The following is a 10,798-nucleotide window of genomic DNA, read 5'->3' as shown; positions in this document are numbered from 1 at the left end:
TGTACTGAGAAAACATGTCACCCTCGCTTGTATGCAAATCACAGTGGACTTTAATAGGGTATATGCAGAGCTGGTGTTTCTTTCCATTCTGTTAAACTTCCAATGAACGGTTAATGTGACTTATTTCCAGTATATACGGTTCCTTTTACAGCATCGATGTATTCAAATATACTCAGTTAAATAGACTTCAGTGTTCATTTATTTGTTCAAACATAAACCGAGATGAAAAGCCGTATACACTCCACTCACAGAAACTCCATTGAAAAATCTGAGATAAAAATAAATGTTCATATTTTAAAGACATGGTGCGGAATTACATGTGATGCTGTGCTTCTTCTGCTTTCTGAGACCCACTTTATATCGTATATGAATCAGGCAGTGAAGATCACTGATTTTTAAAGAAAACAGACCTTAAACGCTCCGATTTTGTAACTGCATACAGCTCACAGAAAGCGCTTGACCCAGGTTACACCCGCATACGTCTGCTAATACCCCATTAACATATTATCACCACTCGTAACTATAACAGGGGTGCCCAAACATGTTCCTGGAGGGCCGGTGTCCTCCATAGTTTAGTTCCAACCCCAATTGAACAAACCCAAAACAGCTAATCAAGCTCTTACTAGGTACACTAGTAACTTCCAGGCAGGTGTGTTGAGGTAAGTTGGAGCTAAACTCTGCAGGACACCGGCCCTCCAGGACTGAACTCGAGCACTGCTGATCTATATAAACTCTGCATGTACCTTGGTTTAACGTCTCATTCAAAGATCTTCTTGCCGTACATTCTCCACATTACTACACTGGGGCATCAGGACCCACACAGACTGCAGGATATCCACCCCTGCTGGCCTCACTAACACCACTTCCAACAGCAACCTGGTTTTCCCATGTGGTCTCCCATCCAGGTACTGATCAGGCTCAACTCTGCTTGGCTTCAGCGGACGACCAGACTTGGGCTACACAGTGACATGGCGGATTTCACAACTGCAAAACACACTTACATACATCTATACACCCTAAAACTCCTCATTTCCATTCAGTTCATTTCGTGTCTCTGAAACTGATCGCACATTGTTGACAGCATTTCCCTCATACGTGGAACTTCATGTGATGTTTAAGAGCTGGTCTGTATTTGAAGCTCTTTCCGCAGTGGCCGCACGTGTAGGGTTTCTCTCCGGTGTGAAGCATCACGTGCCTGTTGAGGACTCCTTTTCGGCTGAAGCTCTTTCCACATCGGCCGCAGGTGAACGGCTTCTCTCCGGTGTGGATTCTCATGTGATCGCGGATGTGATGTCTGTAGCTGAAACTCCTTCCACAATGAGAGCACGTGTAGGGTTTCTCTCCAGTGTGGATCCTCATGTGGTCCTCGAAGTGTCGTTTGTGACTGAAACTCTTCCCGCAGTGAGAGCACGTGAAGCGTTTCTCCGCGGTGTGAACTCTCATATGTGCTTTAAGGCTTTCCTGTTGATCAAAACTCTTTCCACACTGCTCGCAGGTGAACGGCGTCTCGCTATTGTGAACTATGATGTGCGTTTTAAAGCTTAGCTTTTGAGTGAAACTTAATCCGCACGGCTTGCAGGTGAACAGCTTCTCTCCAGAGTGAACGATCATGTGGCTACTAAGGTTTCCCTTCCTGCTGAAGCTCTTCCCGCACTGTTGGCAGGTGAAGGGCTTTTCTTCAGTGTGGACGGTCATGTGGGTTGCGAGACTCCCATTATAAGGGAAGCTCCTTCCACAGTGTTTGCAGGTGTACGGCTTTTCTCCGTTGTGAACTCTTAAATGTCTACTAAGACTTGCTTTACGACTGAAACTCTTTCCACACTGCTGGCAGGAGTAAGGCTTCTCTCCAGTGTGGATCCTCATGTGGATTTTAAGCAGGCCAGGTCGTCTGAAACTCTTTCCACACTGCTGGCAGCTCAAAGGATTCCCACTTTCAGATATTTGAGCTGCTGTTCTTGAGGAAATCGTTTCACTTTCCGAGCATGGAAGATCTTCTTCTTCAGTTTTGAAATCAAGACGCTTGTTGTATTGATCTGCCTCTTCATCATCCAACACTTCAGTCTCCTCTTTCAGTTCCATCAAGTCTAAGGTGAAACAAGAGGTTATCCTCAATTTAACATCAGTCAAAAACACAGATTTCCTGATTCCTCATGCTGTGTTCACACCAGACACAGCATTTGCGCTTAAATATACGCGTGAACACTTTGAGTTTACTCGTTTCATTCGCGCATCTAATTCAGTTCACAATAGACGTGGATTTGAGTCATGGACAGGGCTGACTCTAGCTTCATTGCTAAATGGCTAAGATGGATTTTATTAAGAGAGTAGCAGTGCTTTATGTGTTTTAGGAAGGCTGAAAAACAGATTAGGTTTGTTCGGCGCCATGTCTGAGTACATTCAGAGTTCATCAACTCCTCTAGAAACTGTACCTGGATGATGAAGGCTTTCAGCTTCAGACTGAGCCCAGCCCAGTATTATGAGCTGTTGTCCGATGTCGGCAATAGGATTTTTCCACGGGACACCAAAAACAGGCGTTACGTCATAATCACGCCCCTATAAGAGACAGCTCCTGATTGGTTAACACGGTGCGAATGTCCACTGAAGTTCCGCAGGATGTCTATTTGCGTCTTTGCATTGACTTAACATGTAAATCACTCACGCTTGACGCTTCATCTGCGTCTGGTGTGAACACAGCATCACTCTTTAGGTAGTGTTATTTTATTCTGAGGGGAGTTTGTTGTAGTAAACACATCTATTTATTTCAATCAACACAGTGTGTAGTAAACAAGCATCTACAGGGGGGCTGTTTATATGGATACACCTCAATAAAATGGGAATGGTTGGTGATATTAACGTTCTGTTTGTGGCACATTAGTATATGTGAGGGGGCAAACTTTTCAAGATGGGTGGTGACCATGGTCGCCATTTTGAAGTCGGCCATCTTGGATCCAACTTTTGTTTTTTTCAATAGGAAGAGGGTCATGTGACACATCAAACGTATTGGGAATTTCACAAGAAAAGCAATAGTGTGCTTACTTTTAACGTAACTTTATTCTGTCATGAGTTATTCACAAGTTTCTGACCACTTATAAAATGTGTTCAGTGTGCTGCGCACTGTGTTGGACTGTCAATGCAACCCTCTTCACCCACTCTTCACACACTGATAGCAACACCGCAGGAGAAATGCCAGCACAGGCTTCAGTTTCAGTTTCAGGTGCTGCACATCTTGTATCTTCACACCATAGACAACAAAGATAGTTGTCTACGGTGTGAAAAAAGTGCCCCAGTAAAAGCTTTGAGATAAGATTTACTTTATGCAAGTGTATTGAAGAGTTATCCAAGAATAAAGTTGTAAGGGACTATTCACATTTGGCGTCTTCTGCACACGCAAGTTTGATATTCTCTATGTGCAACCGAAACAACACTGGTGAAAACAAATTGACACATGTGAGCAGAAATCCATTGCCGCACGCCTCACATGTGCTGCTCTTGATCCCGGTTGTTTACTGTACATGCACGCCGATATGCAGGTCGACAAAACTGTAGTTTATATCATATGATTTCTTATATTCCTTATACACTGGCCAGTATCAGATAATGCTTTGACTAAGCATGACTATGAAGCATAAAGGAGGAATAATGAGGTAACTAAGATATCATAATATTAATTCTCGTCCATGAATCGGGTCTAAGAAAACAGATAATTCCATAAAACATATATATTTTATGTATTATATAGAACTGTCCTAATTAATATTCATGCAAAAGTCTTGGAATATTACTCCAGTTGTGTATTTACATTGTTTTTCAGTAACATTTAGCATTTATTTGTGTTATTTTTTAGAATATTCATTCATTCATTCATTTTCTTTTCAGCTTAGTCCTTTTATTAATCCAGGGTCGCCACAGCGGAATGAACCACCAACTTATCCAGCACGTTTTTATGACACGAATGCCCTTATATATATATTAATAATAGTTGTATAATAATAATAATAATAAATAAATAGTTATATTTAATGAAAATAAATTTATATATATTTAAATGTATTTATAATAATTATTGTAAATGTATATATTTAAATATATATAAGGTCAACCACATAGTGTCTTTATTTCTTTGGGGATGGGGGAAGGGGGATGTTTAGGGTGGTTTCGCCCAGGGTGCCATTTAAACTAGAATCGCCACTGCTCCCTGGTAATGAAATAGCGGCTCATGTGCTGTGCCTTCTTCAGTGTCATTAAAAGACTTTCCAGCAAACTCATAAGCAGTTGAACTGTGCATAATTATCTACCTTTTAAGTAGTAGGAGTGTTTTATTTACTCGCCCTCGCCTCCTTCGCTGTAGTATTCTACTGCGACATTGCACATATGAGATAAATGACGTCAGTACGAGTTTATTTGTTCCTAAACAGTGCTGATTTGCCATTGTGTTCACATGCTCAACAGAAAAGACTGTGATTAGCTGTGAAGCTCATCAGTTCACCAAACTCACCGCTGTTTACTGCGTGTTACCACAGATACTGGCACACTGGAGTGTTTTAAAGCCGTGATTCATCAGCAGATCGCTCATATGTCAGCTTATAGACAGACCAGCTGATCCATGTGTCTTTAAAACACTCCACTGAGTTGATCTTTGAGAGTAAAAGCCAACCTGTTAGCTGCTCAGGATCTTCTGACTTGACTCTGAATGTGTCCTCAATCTTCAGGTCTTCACTCTCCTCTTTAATAAAGGCCATCTTTATAATAGTGGAGCTCAGTCGCTTCAGCAGGAGTTTCTCTGTCTGTTTAAGAGGAGAAGAATCAACACAAAGAAGAAGAAATCAAGACTAAACCTCTGTCTGTGTCTCAATCACTTCTCTAGCTCACTAGTCAGTGTGCACTGGAGGAGAATCAGTTTTTAGATCTAATGTTTGCAACGAGTAGATCCTGCTGTTCAGATATGCAATGCTAGACATGGTAGACTTTAGAAAGAGGTTTCTTAAACTGGCGATGAACTTGATGACTTACCTATTTACATATTTAAGATATGTCAACATGCTATCAAAATGCCCGAATGAACAGGTATTTTAGTAGTATATCTAGATCGTGCAGATATTAAAGCACTGTTTAAGCTTGTCATGTCAATGTTGTAATTTTACAATGCTGGGTCAACGGGGTAGCAGGATTTCCCTGAGCACCTTCAATATTTAGAGGGATGACGTCTGCTTTTCATCTCATTAGTGTGGACTAAACAATTACTAAAATGCAATGTATGCGTGTGTGTGTGTGTGTGTGTGTGTGTGTGTGTGTGTGTGTGTGTGTGTGTGTGTGTGTGTAGACATACAAGTTGCTGTTATGGACATGATGTACAGTAAAACATAAGCAAAAATGTACTTATTAGCTAAGAAAGTCATTAAAATCATTAAATTCCTGCTTCCCCAAATGCCCAACGTTGCAATGTTACAATATATTATTACATTAAAATATAATATTTTAGTAAAAACTAAAATATTTTACTTTTCATTAATGTTGCATATGAATAATAACCATACGTCTAATATTAAGCATTACAGTGTTCAGTAAATCATATCGTATATAGCTTGTAAAAATATGAAGCAGATTTTAAGGTTTGCATAGTGTAAATTGTGAGGAACACCAACCTTTCTTCAGCAGAACCACATCAGATGCGGGAGCGCGACGCAGACTGTTGACGCCATTACACAATGCCACAATAAAAGTCCCGTTCGCGCGTTCATAACAACACAGTTCTCAACATTTGAAGTGGATTAAAAACGGCAAAATTGAGAGACAATAATGAGTGTTGTTCAATAGTTTTAGGAGAACTTGATGAAAGTTTTTGATACACTTCATATGCTGAGAAATATATACGATATAAACAATCTGTGTGCCTGTCTGTCTATTTATAAATCTATTAATTCAATTCAATAATTGCTTTATTGGCATGACAAGTGTTCTAAATGTATTGCCATAGCATTTATAAAGTTAACATAAAAAGTAACATACACATATAATTTTAAAAAGCACAGTAAACACAGTAAATAGTAGTAGTAGTACTAAAAAATAAAATAAAAAAGACATTTATATATAATAATTAAATGAAATATAAATAATATATCTTATTATTCAATATATCACATTTCTATTCAACATATATTCACACAAATCAAGAAATAAAAACGTTAGATCAGAATAAACTGTACATTTAACAATCAACATTTTAGGATAAAACAGTAATAAAACAATAATAATCAGAATATTTACAATGATTCCTTTATAATAATCTTTTTATTATAATTGTATTAATAAAATTAATATTATCACTTTATTTTCTGTCTGTCTATCAGAAAAAAAGCGTTTTTTATTCATCTCCTGTAATTAATCATCTAATTAAAAACACGAATTCAGTCACTGAAGGTAGAAATTAAGACATTGAACTTTTAGAAACCACGAGTCAAGTGAATCAAATGGTTCATTAAACGATTCAGTGAATCGAATCTCGCGCCGAAGTGACCTGCTGGTAAAACAGTAACGTTATAATACACGATAATTTAACGCCTAAATAACAGTATGACTCTCTGTTATTAATTAAGTTTTAAGGTGCTCTTTTGTCTACATTGTATTGACTGAACTAGAGAAGTGATTGAGACACAGACAGAGGCTTAGTCTTGATTTCTTCTACTTTGTTTGTTTGTTCAGAGTCAAGCAGGAGAAACCCGAGGAACAGACAGGTTGGTTTTCATTTAACTGACTCAACTCAGTCATTTGATTCAGGCAGTGTGTATTTCAGGGTATTTTGTTCAGAGTTTTACTGAATAAATTTAATTCATCTTTATTTCTATAGCGCATTTACAATGTAGATTGTGTCAAGCAGCTGAACATAGAAGTTCCAGTAAATGTAAACTGTGTCAGTCCAGTTTTCAGAGTTCAGTTCAGTTTAGTGTGGTTTAATCTTCACTGCTGAAAGTCCAAACACCGAAGAGCAAATCCATCCATGAATATACTTCAAGTGGAGGGCAGAAATCTCCCAGATTTGATGAAGAAAATGAACGAGAGGCATTAGCCGCGTTTCCACTATCGCGCCTAAAGCCAATAGACTGATTTCACGCGGCCGCCATTAAATACACGAAAGCGAGGCTACGGTGGGAAGAAAACCGGAAGTGTCGCCTGGAGTCACGCAGGAACGGCGTTTGCGATGGCGTATTGTTGTGTACCTGGCTGTGTATCTTATCAGCGAAGAGAAGATGACAAAATGTTATCCTTTCACCGCTTTCCGAGTGACCCGAAGGTCCGTTCTGTATGGATAGCGAAAATAAAAAGGGATATCGGACCTCATTTTCAGGTAACTTAACGTTAAGGGAAATGGCACTAACGTTAGTTAGCTAACGCTGATGTTGTCTTTCCCAATCATACGTTTTAGGTGTAATTTTATCAAACTGAAGTTGATGAGCTGATTCTCTCATTAGATTACAGACAACACGAGGGTGTGTTCCAAACATTTTACACAGGACTGCATTGTTTTATCACTCACCGGATTACGTAGGCTGATGCAGGGAAGCGTCCCCACGGTGTTTACCTGGTGCCATGAACCGAAGCCAAGGAGGACACTCAAGCGAAATCAGGGGTGGGTTTGTTTTTTGTTGACTATCTTATTACTCTTAAAGAGATTATGCATTTATTTGTTTAAATTCACAAACTTAACTGAATGATACTAAACTGATGTTTACACATTTGTTTTCCAACAAATTACAGCGTTGGTGAAATGCTCTAGTCTCAAACTTTAATATATAAATGGCATACATTTATATTGAGGTAAAGTTTGGTTTTATATTTGCACATTCATTCAGTGACAGCTCCCTGTATAGTTTACCATGGTACTTTGAATATTCTTACGGAAATTACATGCAAGTAATTGCTGCTAATATGATTTCACTATTTAGAATTTGCAATTAATACATTTCTGAAATTATATTAAGGAGAAAGTCTGAATGTGGGAATATAAAACCAACATTACCTGAATTAAATGTATATATCAGCTGCAAATTTATTAGTTTGGTTAAGTTGGAATTGTTAAGTTTATGTAATTATGTGACAACTTTATGTAAGAGCACTATATAAACTGCCAAGATAATAACTTTATTTTTATAACCCTTTCCAGTGTTTGTAATGCTGAAACACTTAAGGAGGAAGAGGATGTCCATTTCGTACCTGTTCAGCACACCGGAGAACCGTGAGTCTCAGAAATAAAATGTTCATTCAGTTAAAAATTAAAATCATGTTATTAATTTTTCATCCCCATGTTCGTCAAAATCACTTTTTATTAGCATGGACACATTAATGGTCAAATCTGACTGAAATGTTTTCTATTAAATGTCTCATTCTATCAGAAATTTATATTGGGTTGGAGGTGGTAGTTGTTCTAATAAAATTACCTGAACTTTCAAATTAGACTTCAACAGTGTTACAATACTATCTTTGTGAATCAGTTAAAAAATGTAGGGTTCATTTAAAAGGAACTTTTACTAAATTGGATTTGATTCTCAGATTGAACATAAATCGAGCATGTATATTCATTTAAATATCTCCTCGATGCTTATAATTGCAATGATAATTTTTTGTTTTGTCTTAATGTATAGATCTAACACTGGCTTTGGAGTACTGCAAGACCACGATTACCTGGAAACGCCCCCCTCTGTGGAAGACCAACTGAATGCAGCACAAGCAGAAATTGCTCGTCTGACAGAAGAAAATGTCAAATTAAGAGGTCAGCAATTTTGTCTACAGCGATTTCAGTGCGATCCCAAAATGATAATGTTCTACACTGGTTTTAAAGATTATGAGACGCTCAATGCACTCTACCAGTCTCTTCAACCTACAGCTCAGTCTCTGGTGAGATGGAGTCAAATGCAAAGACTCAGTAAAATGGAGCAGACTTTAACCAGTTTTCATGCTCAAGACATTTGTCTCTTTGACCAGTTTTTCTTGTTTCTCTGTCGTATGAGGCAGGGTCTTCTCTCCGCAGACTTGGCTGTAAGGTTCAATCTCTCAAAGGCCACAGTTAGCCGAATATGCATAACATGGGCTAATTACCTTTATTTTATGCTTGGGACACTTCCAGTATGGCCAAGTAGAGAGGCAGTAGATGAGCTTATGCCACCGTGTTTCAAGAACACTTTTCCTAAAACACGTGTTGTGCTTGATTGTACCGAGATCCATATTCAGACAGCAAGCTCAAAGGTTCTTAACACAGTGACATACTCTCATTACAAAGGCACCACCACATTGAAATCCCTGATTGGCATTACTCCTTTTGGGTCAGTTAGCTTTGTAAGCAATCTTTACACTGGCTCCATCTCTGACAAGGAAATCACCAAGGAGTCAGGCATTCTAAAACTCCTTGAGCCAGGTGATGAAGTAATGGCTGATAAGGGCTTCCTTATCAGGGATCTCCTTGCTGATATTGATGTCAGTCTTGTGACCCCAACTTTTTTGGGACCAAGTGGACAGTTAAGTAAAGAAGAGATTGCACACACCCAAGAGATTGCCCGTTTGAGGATTCATGTAGAGAGGGCCATCAGACGCATCAAAGAATATCACATTTTTGATGGTGTCCTACCACTTTCACTCTGTGGTTCTGTCAACCAGATGTGGACTGTATGTGCTCTTCTTACAAATTTTCAAGGGCCACTGTTTTAAAGCAAGATGTTGCATTAAAACAGTGGCCCATGAAAATTTGTTACCAAAAAAATTAAAACATGTTGAAAATTTGCAAAGCCTTAGGCATGATCCAAGATGAAGAGGAGTTTGTTTCTTAATCAGAGCAGATTTAAGGAAATGTATCATTGCAGAAGGTCAGTTGGTGAGGAAGTGTTGTTATTTAATGTTTCTCCAGATGTTTTCTGATTAAGAACCAAACTCGCCTAAAACTTTGTTTGCCTGAGGGTTATCACATTTTCACAAGTTTTCATTTTGGGGAAAATATTTATCTAATCCCTGTTATATAAACTAGGTGGGTTGCACTGTATGATCCAGTTAAGTACAGTTAAATAAAATATTATGAACAGCAGCTACGCTAATTGTCTTTTTCTTTTTGCTCTGTTTCATCCCGAGGAATCTAGAGATTGTGCAGCTTCAGTTATTCAGATCTGAGACCCATGAAGAGATGATGCCAAACCCAACAAGGATTCGCAGAGATGATGCCAACCCTACGAGGACAACACAAACTCTTAAGCACCACACAATATACATAAGTTTTACTCTGATTGTGATTTTTTTAAGTTTTTTTTTTTAAGTTTTCTGATTTTGATTGTAAATTATAAGTGACCTTGTTTAAAGCAGCTTTAGAATGATAATTGCTATGAAAAAATGCTGTACAAATGAGTTTGACTTAAATGTTTTGGAAACTGTATAGTATCTTTCATATTTTTAATACTTCTACGTTCTACGTTCATATTTTTAATATTTCTACGAAATAAAACATTTTGTACAATTAATCAAATTCAGTTCATTTAATGCAAGGATTTACATATTTATACCTAATTTGTATTATATTTGTTTTGGATGCAATTAGTCATTTGTCATTATGAGTCATTATACCTCAGCTGAGGTGATGCATTAAAATGATGCATGGTATGCATAGTTGCAGATTTGAGGTGTGTAAATATATGTTTATTATATATATATATATATATATATATATATATATATATATATATATATATATATATATATATATATATATATATATATATATATATATATATATATATAAAATAATTTTTTTTTTTTTTTTTATCTA

General features: G+C 37.6%; 2 protein-coding genes across 3 annotated transcripts; one reads left to right on the top strand and one right to left on the bottom strand.

Moving 5' to 3' along the window:
- Window positions 1-181: 181 nt before the first annotated feature.
- Window positions 182-5,699, bottom strand: zgc:194215 (uncharacterized protein LOC100170792 homolog). 2 transcript variants are annotated; one of them, XM_056454558.1, is made up of 3 exons: window positions 5,643-5,699; window positions 4,655-4,784; window positions 182-2,084 (listed from the first exon to the last, which is right to left on the bottom strand). In XM_056454558.1, exons 2-3 carry the CDS (start codon window positions 4,737-4,739, stop codon window positions 1,090-1,092), a joined length of 1,080 nt encoding a protein of 359 aa, XP_056310533.1. In that variant the 5' UTR covers window positions 4,740-4,784; window positions 5,643-5,699; the 3' UTR covers window positions 182-1,089. The 2 variants fall into 2 exon arrangements, with proteins under 2 accessions (XP_056310533.1, XP_056310532.1); XM_056454557.1 differs by lacking the exon at window positions 5,643-5,699 and having other exon boundaries at window positions 4,655-4,870.
- Window positions 5,700-6,890: 1,191 nt separating this feature from the next.
- Window positions 6,891-10,417, top strand: LOC130221934 (uncharacterized). Its single transcript, XM_056454514.1, has 4 exons — window positions 6,891-7,342; window positions 7,467-7,624; window positions 8,159-8,230; window positions 8,637-10,417. Exons 1-4 carry the CDS (start codon window positions 7,196-7,198, stop codon window positions 9,694-9,696), a joined length of 1,437 nt encoding a protein of 478 aa, XP_056310489.1. The 5' UTR covers window positions 6,891-7,195; the 3' UTR covers window positions 9,697-10,417.
- The last annotated feature ends 381 nt before the right edge of the window (window positions 10,418-10,798 follow it).

Source organism: Danio aesculapii, chromosome 4 (genome assembly GCF_903798145.1).
Source record: "Danio aesculapii chromosome 4, fDanAes4.1, whole genome shotgun sequence".
Taxonomy (NCBI): domain Eukaryota; kingdom Metazoa; phylum Chordata; class Actinopteri; order Cypriniformes; family Danionidae; genus Danio; species Danio aesculapii.
Note: the sequence above shows the minus strand (reverse complement) of the source record. Positions and strands in the feature narration are given on the sequence as shown.